General features: G+C 33.4%; 1 protein-coding gene across 1 annotated transcript; it reads right to left on the bottom strand.

The window, feature by feature from the left end:
• Positions 1-17,657: 17,657 nt before the first annotated feature.
• Positions 17,658-23,196, bottom strand: ODAM (odontogenic, ameloblast associated; the record flags this gene model as incomplete). The annotated part of the gene is given in 9 exon segments (XM_079919821.1): positions 17,658-17,687; positions 17,924-18,055; positions 18,057-18,086; positions 18,514-18,585; positions 19,392-19,439; positions 20,293-20,397; positions 22,184-22,231; positions 22,668-22,844; positions 22,846-23,196. Coding segments are annotated over 9 exon segments (738 nt in total). The 5' UTR covers positions 22,942-23,196.
• Between the last annotated feature and the right edge of the window lie 2,395 nt (positions 23,197-25,591).

The following is a 25,591-nucleotide window of genomic DNA, read 5'->3' as shown; positions in this document are numbered from 1 at the left end:
TTAAACCCATAAAATTAAAACTGATGAGACTGAGACTCTTGTTTACAGTCTCAGTGTGCCACCAGCACTCCAGCCCTGCAAAGATTTATTTATGGTCCTTCTAAAGTATGCACTTACTATAGCTTGGTGGTGATTTTAAGAAAAATCAAATATGTATACCCCAAATGATTGTTTAATTACTTAAAGTTTACAAATTCAAGCAACCTTTACATGACAGTCTCAATAATTTTAATTTTGACAGTTTCCTGGATACATGTATATATCTCTATCTATCTAGATAATATATATTATATAAAGGTATATAATTTATCTTGATATATTAAGATGAATGATACTTAAGATCTCTCTTACCTCAAACTTCCCAGTCAGTTCCTTCTCTTGGATGCTGTTATAAGAAATGGAAAGTGACTGGCCCTGGAATATCACAGCTATTTTATATACTCAGAAGTGAATGGAATGAAGAAGTCTGCGGTTTGAGGGCCTCTCCCTGGGATCAGTTATTTGTTGAATCATCAACTATCACAATATGTTGAAATTGGGGAATAATTGACATTTACCGTTTCATTGAAACTTTGGCTGAGTGACTACCAAATGCAAATATTTGTGGTTTCTTTTCAAATTTGTATGATTTGTGTATTCAAAGCTTGTCACTTCATGTAATGTTGCTCTGTGCTCTTATTTAATTTTTTTCTTTAACTTCTATGATTAAAAATTTATTTTCTCAACATCCTATTGGTATTGGTTATAATCTATTGGAAAGTTTTTTGGTAGTGTTGTAATTTTAAGAAAAGAAATAATCTTAAAAATGTTAAGTATGGGTTTAAAACCTTTTGCATGATTCTACTTTCAGCTCTTTGATTTTATTGAGCAGGGTTGGAGTTTCATGCACCATATTTGGAAGCATCAAAGCATCTTGGTTACCTTATGAAACACGATATTCTGTTTTTCAATTAAAGATGCACTTAACACAACATAAGGTGTACAACCATCAAACATAGGACTAAAAACTAGAGCCCTCAAAAAATTCAAGAATCACTTTAAATGTACATGCATAAAACTTAGGCTTTTTATCATATTTATTTAAGAGCCCTCAAAAATATTGCATACTTGCATTCAATTTCTATTTCAGCAGAGTTTTATATGAACCAAATTGTAGCATTGCATCAATGTCCCTTCTTTTCCTTTTATTCTTTCTAGAATTAGTTCTCAAGAGAATTCAGAAAAATAGTAACAGCTAACATTTCTTGAGGACTTTAAGTGTTCAAGCACAAATCTAAGCACTTTGTATGTATTATAACATTTAATCCTCAAAACAACCAACTCCAAAAGCAAAGTACTATTATCAACATCATCCCCATTTTACAGATAAAGAGACTGAGCAGTAATAACAGGTCTAAGGTATCATAACTAGTACTCTGGCAGAGATGGTACTGAATACCAGCAATTTGGTTCTAAAAACCCACACTCTTAACTAGTGCTTTGTACTGTCACTGTAGCAGAAGGTTAGAAAAATCAGTGCAAAACCAGAGAAACATTAAACTTTCTTTGCCTATAATTGAACACTCAAACTCATCTCACTGATTCAAAGAAAACTGCTTCGGTTAGAAACCTAATTTATTAAAACTAGTATATTGTTGGATATCATTTTTCATTTTAACCAAGCTGGGGTTAGAGTCAGTTTCCCCAGGACTAGGATAACAGGTTGTGTGTGTGTGCGTGTGTGTGTGCACATGCAAGTGTATGTATGTACTTGTATGCACGTGTGTATAACATACTATTCACTTCCTTATCTTACGAGTGTGTTTCAATTTCTTACACCTATCTGAAATTGTTCTGACCAAAGCTGCCAGCTACCTCTTAATTGTGGAAATAATAAATGCTTTTCTGACCTCACGTTATGGACATTTTTTTGGTATTTAATAGTGACGAATATTCCCTCTTAGAAAACTAGTTTTCTCTCCCTGGGTTTCTTAAAACCACTTCTCTTGTTCCTTTTCAGCTTTTTTGATAACACCCTTAAGACTTTGCTGATTCTTTTTCCTCAGTTCATTGTACATGACCACTTACTTATTTAGTCTACATGTGCTCTGCATAATGTAATTTACTTCTGACTCCCTGACCTATGTCTTTAGCTTGAAGTCTTAATCTAACTGCATATTCCACTTAGATGTCTGATGGGTATGAATTATATATATATATATATATATATATATATATATATATATATTCAGTTTGAATTAAACTGAACCTATTATTTTCCCCTCCAAATCTCTCCTCACTTTTATTTAATTCCTCAGCTGATGGTCGATGGTCATTAGTCAATCATTCATCCATGCCAGAAATCTAAGACTCACTCTATCCTTTCCATTCCTTGTCCCTTCCCTTTGGCATAAAGGTAATTAAGTTTCTCCTTTTTGTGTATTCCAGGACTCAGTCTCTTCCATTCTATTGCCATTTCCTTAATTTAGTCCTTCATTCTCTTTTGGATTGTTACTATAGCCTCTTAATTAGATTCTCTGTCTCCAATATTCTCCTCTCTCCAACCCATCTTCATCATATTCTTCCAAAGTGGCTTTTAAACCTTTTAAAATGAAACTCATAGGAAAAAAAATGCATGATATGTCATAACTGAGTATACACACTCACACACACAACTGAAAAAGTGTTTTAAAAATAATAATTTCATTCATAAATATTTTAAAATACATAATATTTTTTCCAGCTTTGTTGAGACATATTTGATATGTGACATTGGGTAAGTTTAAGGTGTACAATGTAATGGTTTGATATATGTATACGTTATGAAATGATTACCATAATATGGTTAGTTAACACATGGATCACCTCACATGGTTAGCTTTGTGTGTTTGTGTTGTGAGAACATTTAAGATATAACTCTCTCACCAACTTTCAAGTATACAAGAGAGTATTGTTAACTGTAGTCACCATGGTGTACGTTAGATCTCCAGAAATTATTCATCTTACAACTGAAAGTTAGTACCCTTTGACAACCATTGCCCATTTCCTCTACTCCCTAACCCCTGATAGTCCTGTTTCTGTGAGTTTTGTTGTTGTTGTTTAGTTTTCACATATAAGCAAGATAATGAAGTATTTGCCTTTCTAATGAGAACTTTTTTCTTTCCTAATCTTTGATTTCCATTTGTGTAGGCCCACAAGTAGTCCTGATTAAGCTAGCAAGTTGCATAAAGCCATGGTTATCCGGTTCTTGAAATTCTAGCTACTACTATGTGGCAGGAATAATGAAGACGTCAGCCATAAATACCCACAAGCTGCATGAGTTAGAAAGAGTTGTAGATTTGAGACTGGTGTTTATATTTTTAGATCTTCCTTATTGGCTATGAGTAGGAAAGTTATACTCTCTGAGTCTCAGTTTTCTTATCTTTAAAGTGAAGATAAAGATAATTACCTCTGGAATTGGGAATTAAGTGAAATGAAATGTATAAAAACACTCAGCATGCAGTCTGACTTCATAAATGATGGCTCATCAGCATCAGATCTGAAGTTTTGAGTAAATCAGACTCCTGCCACACATCCTAGGGTTCCTCAGATGATTAGGTTTTTTGGCTAATATCAAGGTATATGGAAGCACCTTATGTAGTAATTAGAACCAGATAAGGGCTTGATATGTTAGTTAAATCTGAAAATAAGTAGGGAATTTTGAAGTCAAGCAGTATCAGGAGGGAATTTTATTCTTTCTGGTTGGTGCTCTAACTACTCTCCACACAGCAACCCACCACGTATTAACAAGCTGTAACGCTGGCTGAATTCAGGCAATCGAAGCTGCTATTCCTTTCTCGTGTTAATCTGAACTCAAATGCCTAGAATCTAATAAACAGAAATCACCCTTGCCTAACAGAACAAAAATTATAGATACAAGAATCTCCTGTGCAAAGTCTTCAGCACCTGGCTGTCCTTCAAATGGCAAGGATAACCCAAGGAAGAGCAACCTGAATGTTTGTCCATTGAGTGGTCTTCAGAAGCCGAACAGTCTATAGTAGGAAAGAGACTTTAGGTTCATTGTGGGGAACTCAGAGGGCAGAAGTGAAACATTAATATATCAAGATATTAAAAATAACCTATAAAAAAATTGTTTTAAGTTAAAACCACCTATCTCTGCAGATATTCAAGGAAACGCTGAGTGACCACAAGCTGAGGTGTAGTAGAGGGGATTTTTGCGTAGCCAATGGAATTGGTTAGATGAGCTCTCTGTACTCTTTCAGTTATAATACTCTCAGACTGGGTGTTAAACAGAGATGAAAATTCCTGCTAGAACAAGTTTAACAATTAATAAAATAAAAAATCCCATAGGTGTATTCTCATCAAAGATTAGAATTAGTGGTAAGGAAATACACATTGTAAGCCACACTATGGGAAGGCTTAGCAGTGGATTAACTCACTATTACTTCAATAAGAGAGCAAAAATATCTTGTTCCACATCTTATTTTCCACATCTTGTAATATATATAAATTTGCTATATGTTAGAAATAGTTTGTAGAAATTTAGTACATATATTTTCTTTAGGCATTATCTCTCTTTTTTTGTGACTTGAAAGCCATGAGAAATGAGCTAACTATTAATAGGCTTGCATACATATCAATGCTCAGGAGGAATTTTATATTAAAAAGTCTGGGATGTCTTCCCTCTAAGAGAATGGATGCAGACAAATCTGAATTCTCTTCAAAGCCTCTGAAAATGTTATACATCTAACTAAAAGTGACTTTAGTGACTGTGGATTCCTGTAATAGAATCAGAATCTATGTGTCAATGTTGTAGAATTGAGTGGTTGTCAATTCCCCAGTCTTTATGGCACACCTGACCCCCAGCTGTTAAAAAGGAAAGTGGTCCTAGAGTTCTCATGCCTGGAGTCAGCACCAGCAAGTGACATAGTCATGGCCGGACAGCCCCATGTCCACCGTGCTGTTCCCTGGAATGGGCCTGGCTCACACTAGCACCCAGTATGTGCTTAATAAATACTTACTGAGAGAACAAGTTAGGTTTTTCAGAAATTGCTTTGGTTATTTCCTGGTGTTCTTTATCAATTACACCATAGCTTGAAGTCCAAAGGCCGACTGCTGAAAATCTCTGTTTATTTACTTTGCCCTATATTCATGAGACATAATTTTATCAGGATAATTTGAATTTTATACCAAGTTCTATTAGTAATTTGTTATTTTTGTGTGGATCTAATGATGGAAATCCTCATATTTGATATATGTAATAAACGGCTTACAAAGCCCACATTGCTGTATTTGACCTATATTACAAACAGCTTATGTAGCCCATTCCAAAAGTTTCCCTTTCCCTCTGTAAAATAAATATTTTCTTTTCTAAAATTCAACTTAGTAATGGTTAAATAAGAAACCTTAAAAAATCAATGACTTCCTTCTATGAACTATTACATTTTTTTCTAAACCGTTTAAGCAGAACCTAAATAGTTTGATATAAAACATGGTTTACAGTACTGCTACCCTGTCTGTGTTACACACAGCTCTGTAGACACTTCCTGTGGTTCCTCTTGAGTAGACATTTTCTGCCGATGGTTCTTCTCATGTAGAGGTTAAGAAAGTGGCCTACAAAGTCTTGCATCCAGGATCTGAATCATACTCCTCCACTTAACTTGGACAAGTCTCTTAATCTTTTATAACCACACATTTATTCAGCATTAAAATAACAATGACAACATTTGTTTCCTGTTTGCCTCATAGCTTTAACAATTTAAATAAAAATGCTGTTTTCTATATGGCAGTGTGTTACAATCAAAAGTCAAACTGTGAGTCTCCTTCAGATACATATCTGATCTTACCATGTTCATGGTTCATAATTTCAAGTTTCCCCCCTTATTTTTATTCTTGAATTATCAAAATATAAAAAGTTTTCTGTATTTAATAAAGATTTTAATTATACTAAATCCTAAAGGATCCACATAATTAGAAAATGTTCTGTTAGCTTTACATTACTCACTATTACCATTGTCAAAAAGATTATGTGCTAGAAGCTGACAAATGCTTTACATGAAATACATTGTATATATTCACCATAGCCCTATGGGATAAGCTATGCAATTATTCTTATTTTACAGATGAGGAAAAGGGGGCTTAGAAGTTAAATATCTAAGATCATAAATCTAATAAACTGTGTAACTGGAATACAGAATTAGTCAGTTCCTAACCACAAGTAATAGGAAATGAATTAGGGAAAAATCTACTTAGTGAATCATAAGGAAGCTGTAGAGATTTTAAATAGTTATATAATCTGTTATTTAAAAATTTGTTTTTATATCAAAAGGGGTTACATTCCAACCTGTTTGGACAAAAGGCTACAACATGTAAAAAAGATAGTCTTTTAGTTTTATATACTTTAAACAACTATATATTAAAAAGATAATACATTTTTATTTGAGTAAGAGAAGATTTAGACTAACCACAAAGTATTCTTCTTCTGCCTTTTGTTCTATTCAGGGTGTCAGCAGATTGGATGCTGCCCACCCATTTTGGACAGGACAATTTACTCTACTGAGTCCACTGAGTTAGATGCTAATCTTGTGCAGAAAAAGTTTCACAGATACACTCAGAAACAATATTTAATCTAGACACTCTGCTGCAAGTCAAGCTGACAGATAAAATTAGCCATCATACAAGGAAATGTTACCCATACTCTAAAGTAAAATCAGTCAATAGAAACAGACCCACAATCTATTGAAATCAACATATAAGAATGTTCAAGTAAATAGGATTAAACATGTTGAAGGATTTATAGAAATATGATTAATGTATTGAGTGAAATGTTGGAAATTTTCTGAAAAGATAAGAAAATTGTTGAAAAATCAAAAGAAAATCCCAGAACTTAAATTTTAAAATCCTGAAATGAAAATTCATTGGAAGAGATTAATAGTAGAAGCAGATTAGATATAATAGATGAAAAGAGCAATGAATTTGAAGAAGGTCAATAGAAATTTTCCAAACTGAACCACTCAGAAAAAAAAAATTAACAAAGGCTCAATGATCTGAGGGATAATATCAAGTAATTTAATGTACACATTATTGAAGTTCTAGAATGAGAGAAGAGAGAAAATGGAACAGAAAAATAGTCAAAATGGAACTGAGAAAATTTTTTCCAGATTTGGTCAAAAACCAATGCCAAATCCAGGAAAGTCAGTGCACAGCAATTTGGATTCATATAAAGATAACCACACTTTTGCCTATTATAGTCAACCACCTAATACCAAAGATATAGAGAAAGTCTCAAAAGCAGCTCAAGAAGAAAGGCAATTTCATATGGGAAAACATCAGTATGACTGATGCTTGACTTTTTATCTGAATCGGTGGAGGCCAGAAGATAATGTAATGACATCTTCAAAGTGTAAAAAGAAATAAATCTGTAAGTTTAGAATTCTACATTCAGAAAGATAATCTATAAAAATGTGGGCTTAATAAAAGAATTTTAAGAGAAATAAAAGTGGAGGAAATTAACAATCATCAGACACAAACTAAGTAAAATTTAAAGAAAGTTCTTGAGGTTAAAGTGAAATTATACCAATAAAAATCATACCTATAGGAAGTAAGGAATAGCACTAAAGTTGGTAAATATGTCAGTAAGTATAAACATATTTTTTCTTTTTTCTAAAATCTTTAAAAATTTATGGACGTAAAGTGAAATACATGAAAACATTAGCACAAAGGACAATAGAGATGTAAATGGTATTATATTATTGTAAAATAATTTTGTTACCTGTAAAGAGAGAGGATATTAATTCCAGATGGACCATGATAAGTTAAGGATATATAGTATAATTTTCATAGAAACACTAAATGATACATATCTATTAGCTAAGTAGCCTATAAAGGAGATGGATAGGAAAAATAATAATACATGTTTAACTCAAAAAAGAAACAGGAAAACAAAAACACAGGTAACAAATAGAGAACAAAAAGCAAACGGATGTACTTAAACCCAATCATACCAATAATTACACCAAATTTATATAGACTAAACATTTCAATTAAAAGACAAATGTTGAGGCTGGTTAAAAAACAAGAACCAACTATATGCTGTTTATAAGACACACACTTTAAATATAAAGACAAACTGAAAGAAAAGGATGCTAAAGATATATTATGTAAACACTAATCAGAAGAAGCTTGCATGTCACCATTAATATTAGACAAAATAAGGTTCAAAATGAATTATATTATTGGAGATTAATTAGGGTCATGTCATAATGATTTAAAAGGTCAGTTCCTCAAGAGCATATTAGTCCCAGATGTGTACATAAAATCAGAGCTTCAAAATATATGAAGAAAAAATTGACAGAAGCAGGCACAATAAATGAATCAACAATTGCAGTTTCAGACTTTCACTTTTATATTTAACTGACAAAATAGGGGAAATTTGAATGACACAATTAATCAAGTTGATCTAAGCGATATTTCTAGAACATGGGGATCAGCAACTTCAGAATATATATTGTTTTTAAAGTGCACAGGAAATAGTCACCAAGACAGACCAAAGTCTGAGCCATTGACTAGGATCAATAACTTTCATAGGAATAAAATGGTATAAAATATGTTCTCATATGATACAGAATATGATTTAAATGGGTTTAATTACAAATCATTAACAATAACATATGTTGAAAATCCCCAAATATTTAGAGATTTATCAACATATTTCTCTCTAACTCATGAGTTAAAAAGGAGGGCAATAATAAGAAAGAAATTTTTGGCTTTACAATGTTTATATAAAAAGAGAAGAAATGTTTAGAATCAATGATCTGAGCCAGGGGTTGGCAAATTACAGGCTGAGGGTCAAATCTGGCCCATGTCTGTTATTTTTGTAAATAAAGTTTTATTGGAAGACAGCCATATCCATTCTTTGACATATTATCTATGGCTGCTTTCACCCTACAATGTATGAGTTGGGTAGTTGCAACACACTGATTGGACCACAAAGCCAAAAATATTTACTATCTGGCCCTTTCAAAAAAAAGTTCACTGACACCTGTTACAAGCGTTTGTCTTAAGAAGCAAATAGAATAAAGAAAATAAGAAGAAACAAAAATCAATTAAATAAAAACTGAGCAAACAAAAAATTCAATGAAGTCAAAACTTTTTTTTAAATTTAATACAGAACTGATGAACTCCTAACTAGATAGATAAATAAAAAAGAAGAGGAAGTAGAGATTATGGAAAGAGACCATAACTACAGATTTGACAGACATTCAAAGGAAAATAAAGTTGCCTGATTAACATCTGCATGCCTATTAATTTGACAACTTAGAGAAATGGACAAGTTGTTTGAAAGACATACTTGCTAAAACTACATAAGAAATTAAGCATTGAGGCAATCCTATATTTAATAAAATAATTGAATTATAATGAAAAATATTCCCCCAAAGAATGCTCTAGTTTCAAATGGTTTCACCAGTGAGGTCTGTCAAACATTTAAAGAAGAAATAATACCAGTAATACACAAACTCTCTTAAAATATAGATAAATAGAACATTTCCCAACTCATTTTATGAAACCAAACCCCAATATAAAACTGTCAGGGACATTATGAGAGAATAAAATTGTTGACTAGTAGTGTTCACAAACACAGATGCAAAAATCATTCATGGAATATTAGTGAATAAGGTAAAGCAATATTTTTAAAAGATACCACATTATAACAAATTAGCATTTTTTTTTCAGGAGTGAAAGGTTGATTGAACATTTAAAAGTGAAACAATGTAATTTACTACATTAACCAAATCAAAGGGAAAATTCATATTTTTATTTCAGTAAATGCAGAGAAGTCATTTAACAAAAGTCAACACTCATTCATAATAAAAATTCTCACCAAACTAGGATTTCTCACCAAAAGGGAATTTCCACAATCCTTAAAGGTAATTTATGGGAAATGTTCAGCTGACATCATACTTAATTGTTAAATAATGAATTCTTTCCTCCTAATAACAGTAACAATGCAAGTATATACACTTTTATTCTTTCTAATCACCATTACACTGGATACCCTAGTCAGAGTAACAAAGTGAGGAAAGGAATAAAAAATGTACAGAGTAATAGAAACAAGTGAAATTATTTTTATTTCCAGAAAACCTGTTTGTTTTTTGGTTTTTTTTTGGTGGAAAATAATATGGAACCTACAAAGCAACTGTGGAAACTGATAAGTGTATTTAGCAAGATCATTGCATACAAGTTCAATGTACAAAAATCAACTGCAACTCTTAGAGGAAAACATAGGAAGAACACACTTTGATATAAATCACAGCAAGATCTTTTTTGATCCACCTCCTAGAGCAATGGAAATAAAAACAAAAATAAACAAATGGGACCTAGTGAAACTTAAAAGCTTTTGCACAGTAAAGGAAACCATAAACAAGACGAAAAGACAACCCTCAGAATGGGAGAAAATATTTGCAAATGAATCAACAGACAAAGGATTAATCTCCAAAATATATAAACAGTTCATGCTGCTCAATATTAAATAAACAAACAACCCAATCAAAAAATGGGCAGAAAACCTAAATAAACATTTCTCCAAAGAGGTCATACAGATGGCCAAGAAGCACATGAAAAGCTGCTCAACGTCACTAATTATTAGAGAAATGCAAATCAAAACTACAATGAGGTATCACCTCGCACCAGTTAGAATGGGCATCATCATCAGAAAATCTAGAAACAACAAATGCTGGAGAGGGTGTGGAGAAAAGGGAACCCTCTTTCACTGCTGGTGGGAATGTAAATTGATACAGCCACTATGGAGAAGAGTATGGAGGTTCCTCAGAAAACTAAAAATAGAACTACCGTATGATCCAGCAATCCCACTACTGGGCATATACCCAGAGAAAACCATAATTCAAAAAGACACATGCACCCCAATGTTCATTGCAGCACTATTTACAGTAGCCAGGTCATGGAAGCAACCTAAATGCCTATCAACAGACAAATGGATAAAGAAGATGTGGTACATATATGCAATGGAATATTACTCAGCCATAAAAAGGAATGAAATTGGGTCATTTGTAGAGATGTGGATGCATGTAGAGGCTGTCATACAGAGTGAAGTAAGTCAGAAAGAGAAAAACAAATATAGCATATTAACACATATATGTGGAACCTAGAAAAATGGTACAGATGAACCAGTTTGCAGGGCAGAAATTGAGGCACAGATGTAGAGAAGAAATGTATGGACACCAAGGGGGGAAAGCAGTGGTGGGTGGTGGTGGTGGTGTGATGAATTGGGAGATTGGGATTGACATGTATACACTGATGTGTATAAAATGGTTGACTAATAAGAACCTGCTATATATATAAAAAAAATATCAACTGCCTTTCTATATGCTAAAAATAGAAAATAAAATTTAAAAACAAAAATATTTAGAAAAATAATTAACAAATAGTGCAAGACCTCTACACTGAGAACCACAGAACGTTTCAGAGATAAATATAAAAATTTATATAAAATATAAATTTACTATCTGGCCACTTTTATTTTTTGAAAGAGCCAGATAGTAAATATTTTTGTCTTTGTGGTCCAAACAGTCTGTTGCAACTACCCAACTCATACATTGTAGGGTGAAAGCAGCCATAGATAATATGTCAGAGAATGGATATGGCTCTCTTCCAATAAAACTTTATTTACAAAAAAGCAGACATGGGCCAGATTTGACCCTCAGCCTATAATTTGCCAACCCCTGGCTTAGATCATTGATTCTAAACATTTCTTCTATTTTTATATAAGCATTTTAAAGTCAAAAAATTCTTTCTTATTATTGCCTGAATAAGTATATACCATGTTCCTGAACTGGAATACTCAATATGGTTAAGATGCCAAGTATTTCCTGTTTGGTCTTGAGATTCAACACTATCTATTAAAACTTAGCAGGGTAGAAATTGACAATCCACTTCTAAACTTTATATAGAAATGCAAAAGACATAAAGTTATAGTAATAAAGACTGTTTAGTGTTGATGCAAAGACAGAAAAGCAGTTAAATGGAATAAAATAGTCAAAAATAGATGCAGATACATAAAGTCTATTGATTTTCAATAAAGATACAAAGGCAATTCAATAAGGAAAAGATAACCTTTTAAACAAATTATCCTGGAATGATTAGATATCTTTATGGAAAGAATTATCCTTGACCCCTATCTTCACACTCTACACAAAAATCAATGACTATAGATGTAAATGTAAAAGCTAAACCATTAAAAATTCTGTAAGAAAACATAGGAGAATATATTCATTACTTTGGGGTAGGTGAAGACTTCTTTATTAGCACACTAGACACTAACCTTCAAAAAACTGACAAATTTAACTACACCAAAAAAAAAAAACCCAAACATTCCAATCCTCAAAAACCACGCTAAGAAATGAATGAAAAGACAAGCTACAGACTGGAAAAAGTATTCACAAAAACATTTATTGGGCCAAGTATGTTATCTAGAATACGTAAAAAGCTCTTACAAATCAATCATAAGAATATGATTGAAAAATTGATTCAAAAAATAGGGCTTCCCTGGTGGCGCAGTGGTTGAGAGTCCTCCTGCCGATGCAGGGAACACGGGTTCGTGCCCCGGTCTGGGAAGATCCCACATGCCGCGGAGCGGCTGGGCCCATGAGCCATGGCCGCTGAGCCTGCGCGTCCAGAGCCTGTGCTCCGCAACCGGAAAGGCCTGCGTACCGCAAAAAAATAAAAATAAAAAAGATATACTAATTGTCAGTAAGCATAGAAAAACAACATATTGTTAGTCATCAGGCAAATGCAAATTAAAGCTGCAAAATATATAGTATATTAGAGTAGATATAGACTGAACTGTTTAATATATTAGGTTGAGGAACAGATTTAGGAGTCAGGGATAACTTATATATGTTTATTAAAGTCACAGCAATAGAAATGTTCATCCAGTGGTTTCTGAGAGAGAAGAGAGGGTAGAGGTCAAACTTTGTGAAGGTTAATTTTGAAGGGATGTTTGATAGAAGAGGAACTCATGGAAATGACTTAAAAATACAGTTCTAAATGTTGACCAGAATATGCAGGAATTAGAATTGTGACACATTGCTGACCAGAGTATAAAATGTTACAGCCACATTGGAAACTACTTAGCAGTTAGTTATAATAAACTTACCCTATGATTTATCTCCACTTTGTGGTATTTACTCAAGAGAAATGAAAACATATGTTTACAAAAGGACTTGTACAAGAATGTTCATAGCATTGTTATTCCTAATGGTAAATAATTAGAAACAACCCAAATGTTCTTCAATAGGAGAATAAATAAACTGTAGTATATTCATATAATGTAACATACAATTTAAGCAATAACGTGAATGAATCACAAAAGCATTATACTGAGTGAAGGAAGCTGCCACAAAAGAACACAGTGTATAAAGTAATAAAATAATTTTAAAAAATTTAAAAAAGAAAGAAGTGAGAAACCAAACAGAAAAAAACAAATCCACCAATCATAACAAGTGCTAAAAACTATACTAAAAACAACAACAACAACAACAATTTGAACATACAAAACAAAACAAACAAACAAAAGAATACATAGTGTGTGATTTAATTTATGTAAAGTTCCAGAACAAGCAAAATTAATACATGGTGATAGAAATTTTATTTTTGAAAGTAGTAGCTTGGCATGAGAATGGGGAGACTAGATTGACCAGAAAAGAGAAGGAAGGTGGAGTGGTGGAAATGTTCTGCAACTTGATAGGAGTGATAGTTACAAAGTATACACATTTATATGTATATGTATGCACATGTGTATATGTAAATCAAACTCATCAAACTTAAACTATACATTTAAAAGTATGGCAAGACTATGATGATGGATTGGTTGTGTAAGCAGTATTGGAGGTGAGAACATGCATGGGTTCTGTACATCAGTCTTGAACTAATGCTGTTATAATATATTTAGATAGGAAGCAGCCAGTGGAGTAGGTTGGTAGGGAAAGTTTTGAGGCTAAAGTGTGGATTATCAACTATAAGCAATGTTGATTCTAGAGAAATTATTCTACATAAAGTTTTTCTGGTTAGATCTGTTCAAAATTGAACTGTTTTTCTGCTTTGCCTTTCTTACACTGGCCTGGGATGGAGAGATTTGGATGCCAGGGTTAAAACAAACAGACACATAAAACATAGTTCTTTGCATGTATCCTGGCGATATTTCTGTTAACTGTACACTCTTGTCTTCCTAACCTTAGTAACAAAAATGATAGAGTTTAAAGCTCTTCTATAAAGTAGTCTGAAAATATAGAATATTTCACTGATAGTGATTATAGTATTCATGTTTTCAAACATAGTTGTTGCTCAAGAATACCTTACTAAGACTGAACATCTTCCTGAAACAGATTGGATACCGAACAGTCTGAGATTCAGAAAGTTTTTAAGCTGAGTCACTAAATTGGATTTTTAAAAACCATCCAGAGTAATAAGGTTCTTTTAATATTGCCAAGAATAAAGAAATAAATTTGGCATGCTTAGCTTAATATTAATGTTTTTATCAAAATATTTATTCTTGAAGGAACTTCTCAATGTTTATCTTTGCATTATTTTATTTATGTAGAACTTATCTATTTTATGATTTTATATGTTAATATTGTGTTTATATAACTTGTGTAATTTTCAAAGCATTTATTATTGTAACCCCTAATACTGCCAAGTTTTTGACGATTATAGCATGATGCTTTGAGCTTTGTGGTTTTCCCTGAGTTCTGCTTCTCTTCACTGTACCTTCAAATAGAAGAGCTATGTTGTGCTCATTTCTCTTCTTTAGTCTCTGACCATCCCCTTTCTCATCCTCTTTAAAAAGAGAAGTGGAATACTTGCTATGTTCCAGAATGTTTTCTAAACATTCAGCATGAATTACCATGTTCCTAAGTGCCGAACGTGCGTTTTAACAGACATCTTGTCGTTTGACTCCCCATGTCATGTCCAACATTAAGAGGTCTGTCAATTACTCAGAATTACTTTCAACTCACCAATTTAGGGAAAAAAAGGACAATGTATAGGATGAAGGTAGAATAGGTGATTATTGGGTTACTATTCTATAGAGTAAGTAACATATTCCAGAGTCATAACATTACTAAATGCTGGAAAAAGATATGATTCTAGGAATTGTGATCAACTTTAAAGTAAAATATTAACCAAATTTGCTTGAAACCACCTAATACATGTTCATTCATTTATTTATTCACTCATTCATTCATTTTCCTTTTCATACAAATAGTTTCACACACATCAATACACATCTACATACAAATACATGAAGTATATTGAATGTCAATTTTTTTTTCTCAGAATTTCAGCTGAAAGTTCAAAGCTGAGAAAATAACTAAGAAGTACTTCCATAATCACGAGTAAAGGGAGAAAATTAACATTTTCTGAGTACAATTGACTCTTGAACAAAGTGGGAGTTAGGAACACCAACCCGCACACAGTCAAAAATCCATGTATAGGGGCTTCCCTGGTGGCGCAGTGGTTGAGAGTCCGCCTGCCGATTCAGGGGACACGGGTTCGTACCCTGGTCCGGGAGAATCCCACATGCCGTGGAGCGGCTGGGCCCATGAGCCATGGCCGCTGAGCCTGCGCGTCCGGAGCCTGTGCTCCGCAACGGGAGAGGCCACAACGGTGAGAGGCCCACGTATCGCAAAAAATAAATAAATAAAAATTAAAAATCCATGTATAAATTTACAGCCGGCACTCCACATCTGTGGTTCCTCATCCGAGGATTCAACCAACTGCAGATCGTATAGTATGGTTGGAGGTATTTATTGAAAAAAATCTGCTTATAACTGTATCCCCACAGTTCAAAACTGTGTTGCTCAAGGGACAGCCATACTTCATATGAGCCAGATATCTTACATGTGTTATTTCACATAGTCCTTTCAGAAAGTTTGAAAAGGTAAATATTGTTATCTCTGTTTTACACCAGAAAACTGAGACTCAGGTTAGGTGACTTGCTGAAGGTTGAAAGCCATATTGAAAGCCACATCTGATGAAATCCAGAATCTATGCCCTATTTTGTACTAGATGTTGCTTCTCCAAACCAGTATACATCTTCTTGAGGAGCTATCCTTTTGGGTGATGACAGCCATCTCTCCGTGTATCTGTGTCATATTGGAAGTGTGTACTTAATGACATCTGTCACCAAATAATTTTGATTTTAATAGGGAGGGCATCAGAAGGAATCTAGCTGAACGGACCTGGGAGGAATAATGAGATGATATGTCAAAGTTAAGTACATACTTTAGTTCATTAGTGTCAGTCACCACACTCGTAAATCCAATGACAGGATGTCTTTATTCTCATTGATGCCACCATTTTCCAGAGCCTTCCTTTATTAATGCAATTATACAATTGATTCAGCAATTGATATTTTCTTTATTCTCATTGTTGTTACTTTCCAGATTATGCAATGATAGGATATTTGAAAAGAAATACAATTTTGTAAAGCTAAGGCTAAGGCTTATTAAGTGATTGCATCACTTTTCTGTGACATTTAAAGTGTATAATACTATTTATAAGTAAAATGTTCAGGAGAAGAGCCAAAATATTTTATATTTTTCAAAGACCTGATGTTAACATTGAGGAAGTAAATAGCCTAAAATGATATCCAAGGCACTGCCACATCTTTTCTCTGAAAAATAAAATAAAAGAACATTTTAATACCATTAGACTGTCTTCTGTAATATTTCCTAGATATTTTCTAAATTGCTTAAAAAGAAATAAAATACTTTTCTGGCATTGGTGCAGAAGGTCACACTCTACTGAAATCCCCTTAGTATTTCTGATTAAAAAGCTTGAAACTTGCATTGAATGAAATGTTACATTACAGAAGAGACTTCTAAAGAGCTGCTCACATTATTCACTTCTGACTGTAATTTTATAGACTTTTTTTTTAAATCTGAAGAATCTTAAGTATTCATTTTCACAGAAGGAGAAATCAGAAGAGACTCATAGGCAGCAGGGAGGAGGTTTCAAAAATCTTTGCCTTTTACTTTTCCATTTCAGGCCAAATTGTTAGCTGCTTTTTTTTCTAATTTTTTTTTTGTTTGCTTTTTAGTGTGTATTTTTTACTTCTTGGAGTCATCCCAACCTGCACTTCTATCAAACACCCAGTACCTTCATAGCCAACCAAGCCCATTAGGACAGGTAATTAATTAAAGTTATATTTAAAATAAAAATCATGGAATTTTAAATTCCCATGTGATTGTACAAATGTTTTATCACTTTGATACTTTATTTCATTCCAAACTAATACAGATGTATTGGCATTATTACAACTTTTAGCTTGCAAAGTGAAGTGTTGATTTGGGAGAACTGACTTTGTACATAGTATCTGTTGAATGTCTTTTACATGGACCTAGTATATTTACTATTTGTGCTTTCAGAGTTTATACCAAGTTTATGGCATAGGCAGACATGATCCTCAAAAATTTATTTTGATTTTTAAAAAATTGCTAAAATCTCTTAATTATTATTAGCTTTGTATTTTTTTAATTTTGTTGTACACCTTTTCATTAGTTCTCCTTATAATTTTTTTCTTTTAATTTACAACATGTCACGGTACTTAAGGCATGCCTCTTGGCAAATACCTACCCCAAACTCTGAATGATTAGGATAACATCTTATGGTTCCTTTAGGCTATTGGTCTTGGCCTAGTGAAAAAAGGATACGCATAAGAAGCTCTTATTAAATCAAAATTAAATTATATTCTGATTAATTGATTATCCGTAAGCAATTATTGGTCTTCCTATTCAAGGTTAAGACCATATATTCTACTATATCTTAACTGTCATTATTTCTAAGACTAAGTCCTATAAATTAAGCACTAACTTTATACTTTCTATTAGACATCAATTTCTTACATAAAATAAATCTTTGATTACTCTACCTTCTTTTCCATGAGTTCTGGGGTAATAGTTGAGTCAATAGCAGAAGTAAAAAAATTTGTTGTGCTGGGTTTTTGTGAAGTTGAAGGAATGAAAATTCCTGCATTGGCGTGCTTAAAATTTATCATTTTTTTTTTGTAAATATGGTGACACTCCTCCTGCTGGCTATAAGGGTGACAAAAAAAAAGTGGTTACAGGTTCAAGGACAAGGTCAAAATTGGGAAGAATATAAAGCAATAGGATTGAGATGCAAAGCAAGGATTTTATTTGAGAAGTAAATACCTTTATTAATTTTCTAGATTATAATCTATCCTTTAGAAAGACTATAAATATATGCCAGCAAACATGGATGTGTCTTAATACCTAACTTTAAATGAGTGTACCCAAGGAGAGTATCTGGCATGTAGTAACGCTCAATAAATATTTGATGAACTGAGTGAATTGAATCTTGCTTGGAAAATGATTACAGGGGGAAGAAGTAATAATTGTGTGGAATAATAACATTTTCATTAAAATGAACAGTAATGCAGGGACCTGTAGGTTGTCAGTTGCTTATTTACAGTAGCTAGCAAAGTGTGGTAAGGAAACTTACCATCACAGCAATTTCAGGAGCTGTGCCTAGAAAGGGATCAAAGGCTGGTTGCTGCTGTCCTCTCGGCATAACCTGAAAAATTGCAAAGTTTAAAAAAGTCTAAATTATTAATCGATAAAATATGTTGTTTTGCACCCAAGGCAGTTAAACCCTTCCCAACTTCTTCAATTAGTTTCTTAAAAACGAACAAAATAATTTAGATTTGAGAAAGAGAAAAGCAGCTCCTGACGCTGAGAAAATGGACTGACACAATAGCTCTGCTGCAGTGTTTTCAGGAGCCGTCCTGACATTCTATTCTGGACGTTCATGTTCTCCTGTTGTACATTAACAATCCTACAGAACACCAACATAAGACAGGTCGCCTCTGAGCATGATGAAGTACAATCAAAACAACACCACTTTGTAATCTTGTCCAAAGCAAGGTCCCTGTGCAAGGCATGAAATACCAGGCATCCTTAGGTCCTGGCTAATCTGAATAATTCCTGTTTCTTTACCAGTCATAGTCTTTGCCTCTCTCCATTACCTTCTAGGTAAGAATTGGAAAGTTACCCAATCACAGAACTACCCCCACTACTTGAGAACACCCAATCCAAGGTGAACCATCACTCCTTTAACTCTTCCCAAAATCACCTGACACAAGGCCAGACCCTGTAAGAAGTCATTCCAATACCTTCCTGTTAAGACACCCCACAGTTCTCCATGGTGTGTGTTCTCCCCTGTTACAATGAGTGGATAAATCCAATTTTGTCCAACTAGGGGTGTGTTCCTGGTGGTTTTTGACTAAAGGGCAATGATAGATTTAATAGTTTGTGAAGCAAGCAGTTCCAAAAGTTAGTTCCTTTTTTTTTTTTTTTAGTGAAAGGTATACGTTTACTTACAGGTTCTGCTTGTCGTGGAATATATCCAAATTCAGTATAGAATGGCATCTGTCAGAATTTAGAAAAATGCATTAGGTTTGCTCTGATGATTTTTGTCATAATGTGGTGGTAAATGATTACTGAAATATATATATATATATATATATATATATATATATATATATATATATACACACACTATACTATAGTAAAGACTTTTTTGAAAGTTTGTATGTCCTAGGTGGTAAAAATTATTGTTAAATTACCAAGCATCCTTTTACCACCATATAATTTCTAGGTTAAAACTCTCCCTTTCTCTTTAAGTTAATATGACTTAATTGGAAGTACTACTACCAGTCATTTAAAGCATAATTTCCAGTTTTCTCTAATTGATTAGGCAGGTTTTAAGTGATGATAAGTTTAAAAAAAAAACTAATTTCCATTCTAATTAAAATCTAGTTATGTATGAGACACCTGAATTTATATTAGAATTCTACCAATTTATTGCAGGTCCACAAAACTCAAAATAATGTTACCTAATTTTACCTCAAGATCTGGTGATCATAAGTGCCTTTTATCATGGTAGCTATTTAAAAAAATAATAACCACATGTATATGAGAAAAGGGATGCTGGTAGATTTTTAAAAGTTAGAAAACTTCATTTTCCAATACGATTCAGATTTTGGCCTCTGATTCAGCTGAAGTCCATTCACTGACTTTACTCTTTCAAAATTCAGCCTTGGAGTATATTTCCAAATTAGTGACATGTTAAAAGAAAGCACTATATCCTTTTATGACCACCAGTTCAAGCTGTTGAGTTTTTGCACTAAGTATAATCAGATATTCTCTTCTCTGAAAATTTACCTTATCTTCTTTATTCTCAGGTGGAACTAGTCAAACTAAAATCAAACACTTATAGTACCTGCTCCTCAAACAGCAGCTGTCTGGTTTGCGGAGGTGACTGTGCGACTGTTTGTTGAGGCTGGTCCCAGGGTAGGAGCATGTAAACTGGGTAGTACAGAAGCATCTATTTGTAAACAGAAAAGTATAGAAGAGCTTCCTTTAGTTCAAGACTTAAAAAAAAAATACCCTCTAATATCAATATTGTATTAAAGCTGATTTGTATTTAGCAATTTTATGAACAAAAGAACACATGAAGCAGTCCTTCCCAAACTTTAGAGTAAACTTGTATTGCAAGTGACACTGGACTTTGTTTCAATGTTGCTTGGTCAGACACATTAGGAAGTAGTGAATTCAACTAATAACAGGCTTTTTTAACAGGGCACCTTGGACTTTATATATAAATTACTTTGCAAGTATCTAAGAAGACAGCCTGTGCAGCATTTTCCATTTATTTTTTTGAAACTATATATTCTGCAGAACATGGTATTAGAAATTCTACCATAATGAATGAATTCTCAGGAATGTATTTCCTTTAATAATTGCCACTTTATTAAAACAGTCCATAAGTATTGTAGAATACTTCAAAAATCCAGAAATAGACAAGGAACAAATAAAATCACCTGCAATTTCACCACCCACATTATCATGTATTAGCTTGCACTTATGTCTGTATATGCATATGTGTTTATAGAAAATGAGGATCATTGTACATACATGGGGTTTTGTGTGCTATTTTCTTTCCTTGTATAATTAAATGAAACCTTATTGGATATAAGAGCTAAAAAAATGATAACTATGGTTTGAGAAGAGGTATATTTTGTACAGTGGTTCTTCACCCTAGCTAACGATCAAAAACACTAATTGAACATTTTAACAGATAATCAGTTTTGATCTACTCATGGGGTTTTTATTCATTAGGTGTGGGACAGGGTCCAGGCATTTGTAATTTTCAAAATCATCACCAGAGATTCTAATGCAAAGCCAGGTTGGAGAGCCACTGGTTAGGTGGTTAAAGGAAGGGTGAAGAATTATATTCTAACTCAGCTATTTATTTTCATCAGGATTGGGAACTTAATCTCATAAAGACTTAGTTTCTTGATCCTTAAAATGAAGTAATTCCACTTGTCAGGCATCTAACTCTCTAAATGCTGTGGCATGGAATGAGATAATGTCTAGAGGTAACTTTTGTTTTATAATAGGAGTGGACAAAATTACATAATTATGATTACATTAAAGCCAAGTGGTGTAATGTTTTACAAAACGGTCAATATTCTGCTGGTGAATAATATAATTTATCCATATCACTATTTCTTTGAGCCCAGGATATTATAAAATTAACTACCCAAACATTAAGAGGGTTTTCTATATAACTTTAACGATTCTACTAGTTTGCATTCATTTTTTAAAGATTCTGTTATTTAATGGAAATCACCACCATTTGACTGTAATATTGGAGTTAAACTGAAAATATTTTGAGCATAACTCAGAAAAACTCTCTCTGTATCATATGGTATTTTATCCGGTTAATGCATCTTTCTCTGAACCAAAATTTAGGGTTGGGCAAAGTCAGCCCATGGTATTTCTCCAGAGTTGTTACCAAATGCCAGCATTCTAGGTGCAGAGAGAACACAACCTAAGGCTTAGTGAGCTCTTTAATTCCCAACAAAGTAATGTCCTGGAAACTCAAGGGTCCTGAAGAGTCTCGGCTGGTCTTTCTTTTGGAGCTCTTAAGTGAGCCTAATATTAACAAACTGTTACCAGCCCAGCAGTGGTGGTATCTAGATCGTGATAGCACTGTACATGTTTGTAGCCCTGCTGTAGGAATAAGAGCTACAAATATAGAAGAAGCATTCAATGGAGAGGGTATACAGCCATCTCTGTATAGGAGTGATGGCATTCCTTTCATTTACCTGTGCTAGTTCACGAGGCATTTTGAAGGAGAACACAGAGGGCATAACCTGCCAAAAAAGGAATTATAAAAAAGTTATACTTGACTTTTTAATTTAAAATTCCAGAGCTGTTTTCTTTAGACCTAGCCATACAAATGTATAATTTGTATTAGCAGACTTCTATGACGACAAAAAGTCATCTATTGTGTGTACCATCATTAACGCAAATTGCCCTTTTTTTAAAGATGATATTTCCCTAGTTATCCTTTCCAAGACATGTTTTAACACTTTTGATTTGTCCTGGACTGCTGACTTAAATAGCATTTTTTATGACAGAAATCAGAAAGATAAGGAATTACTTCCAGTGATGGTAGAAATATATTATGAGAAAGAATTCTTGCTCAATAACTCCTGTCTTATTTCAAAGCTGGTTCATATTCTTTTTCACATTCCATGTGCATTATCTCTCTTCTGGGTAACAAGATGGAAGAGGTCCGACTTACATTTTATTAGGGCCCTGTTTGGTCTGCGGTGGTGTTTGAGGCTGTGAGGGGTTCAGCTGTCCTGCCCGGGTTTCTTGGGCAAAACTGACCTGTCCTGGGAAGGGTATCTGATTTGGGACCTGTCCAGCAAACCAGTCGAGAGTTGATAAAGGGAATCGGGAGAGTCCTGGAATTTGAGCCCTGCTGCTGCTGTTGTAGAATCCCAGGGAAAGGAGGAATCCATGAATTAAATGGATCCTGGGAAGACACAAAAGAAAGGAAGCATTTCTCTTTCATTTCAAAAAGAATTTAAAATCACTCCTGAGCAAGAAGGAGACAAAATGTAAACATTTTCTATATTTCCATTGCTCCATTATAAAAAAGGGCAGATCCTGGCACATTGTGAGCCATGCAAGCAGCAGGAACAATGCTAAATCCCCAGTGCTCATAATGTGACATATGGGACAGAATGAGGTGGATAAAGGCTACAGTTTTTGCAGTTGCCAGACTGGTTTCAAATCTTCTTCTTCTTTTTTTTTTTTTAACCACTTAGCTGAATATGACTTTGTGTAAAATGGTTAATTTAAATATCTCATAGTTATGAGACTTTGTGCCCGGCATATAACAAGTTCTCAATAAATAAGTGTTCACCTGATTATAGTTTTTACTTTAGTCTTCAAACAAATGGTAGTTAGAATATATAGGACAAATTCATAACTTTAAAAATTAAGATTTTAGAATCAGAAAACATTTTGTTCTCATACCAAGTACCACAAGAAATGAGTGGTAGAAATGTATTCTTGAAATAATTTTTGAGGTAGGGGTACCTGAAGCCGTAGTGGCTGAAGCTGAGCATTATTAAGGTTCAGAAGTAACTAGAGAAGGAAAGATAATATGAAAACAAGATTACTGCACATGCTAAAACTATTAAGAACGTTTACTACAAATATATCACAAGTCAGAGCTAGCTGATCATAATTTCCTGTTAGAGGTGAGATGTTTTCTTACTAAGCTTATAATAAATGACAGTGATTAGAGGTTAGGATTTAACTACCCCTCCCCTGCTGTATATGAGATTGCACAACTTTAGCCCATTCCAGTGGTTTAGTTAGTCATTTTATGCTCTTAAACACCTATTTATACCATATCAGGTGTTATTAGAACAAAAAGGTATACAAGAATCTGTCTCTACTTTTAAAGAATTTGCAATCAAACAAGGGAGGCAAAGTAATATTCTAGAAACAACTTGGTATACAAAACAAACATAAACATTGGAAATGCATTTGGATATAAAGAGCTAGTGGGTAGAATTGCAGGATAAATCAACAGAAAGCTTTGTATCTCTTCCCCACTGGGTTTCTATAAAACAAAGAAATAAAAAAATGAGGGACATTGTTTTAAGTATTTAAACTAACTTCATTGCTGTTGCTTGCAGACATAAGGCACTGTGGAATAAGCTAAACAAAAAAAACAAAAAACACAAATGGTAGAAGAAGACTTGTTATGGGTTTCACACAATGATTTCAATTGTACCATGACATCACTTACTGGGGCTGATATTGTGGCTCCCAGTATCCCAAGAAGAATTATAGTTTTCATTTTCAGATGAAATACCTAGAAAATATGTTGTGAAGCTTAGGTTTAAAAAAGATTTTCTATGTAAAAATCATGATAACAGTAAATTAGCTGGTATTGTTCAATCAGAAGGATAGTTGGCTGAATTTTACAGTATTTACTTATATATTAGGATTTAAAATAAAAAAGGTACATTTATAAATATCTGTAACAAAACTCATTCTTTTTCTCAGAGCAGCTTTTTATAAAAACAAAAATTGTTTGCTTTTCCTTTTAGCTTGCCTCAAATAACTTATTTGGCGGCATGTGATGTAGTTGAATGAATTTATGAACAAGATGGCCTCATTCCCTGTGCTGTTCTACATTGTAGGTAGTGGGTCCTTTGGACCAGGGGAGGCCCATGACTGGGGTCAATGAACTAGGTCTTTATTATGCAAACAATTTTATTGTCTATTTAATGTAGTGGTAAGAATACCACAATAAAGCTCTGATAGCAGTTCAGTACCAGGTAGTGTCTATTTAAAATTCTAATAACATTAAAATATATTAAAACTAAGTGACAGAGTCAAAATTTTTCTAATTCAAGGAAATAGTTTATAAAATTAAACTGTAATACTGATTTATAGTCTATCCCGTGGAAATATATTATTTCTTGTCCTCCAGATTTGAAAACTCCTGCCCTAGTTCAAATCATTGACCTACACAAGCATTTAGGGTGACTTTGGTAGTTTATCCTACAGAGTTGACTGATTTGTGTTCTTAAAATTATGAAAGCAAAGATTTGATATCTTACCTCACTCTTTTACCTATGAAGAGAAATCTAGACTCATTCAAGGTCGGTGTCCTTTTTATCTTTTGGCTCTGCTGCTTGGAGCTTCTCTTAAATTTTAAAACCCCATCTTTAGAAGAGGAGGACCAATCAGTTTTCAAAGGGACCGGTGATTCAGTGGGCTTCAGACAATGGCTTAGCTATTAACCCCTTTCCTAATCATCTAGGTGGTATATGGATCCCCACAGTTTTAGTAATGTCATTAAATTATCCTCAGAAATGTTTCCCTGTGATCATTCCTGGCTTCTGCTTTGGTTATGACTAATTCTTCTAGAATAATAACTTTGCTCCCTCTTTTACCCTCCTTAAAATGGATACCTTAATAGAGCAACTTTAAAAGACTTTATTCAAGGACTAATGGGTGATTATTTTTATTTTAAAAGTAAAATACAAAATTATTAGACATAAGACATGGGTCTAAAAGACAAAAATTCAAAACATCTTTAGGGGCAGTGAAGATTCTTTGTTTCTTCAGTGCTGGACTGAGTAAATATGAGCTAATTTCAATTAGGTTCAATCTTAAAAACACCAGTATATCTCCTT

Source organism: Stenella coeruleoalba (assembly GCF_951394435.1).
Source record: "Stenella coeruleoalba genome assembly, chromosome: 4".
In the NCBI taxonomy this organism is placed as follows: domain Eukaryota; kingdom Metazoa; phylum Chordata; class Mammalia; order Artiodactyla; family Delphinidae; genus Stenella; species Stenella coeruleoalba.
Note: the sequence above shows the minus strand (reverse complement) of the source record. Positions and strands in the feature narration are given on the sequence as shown.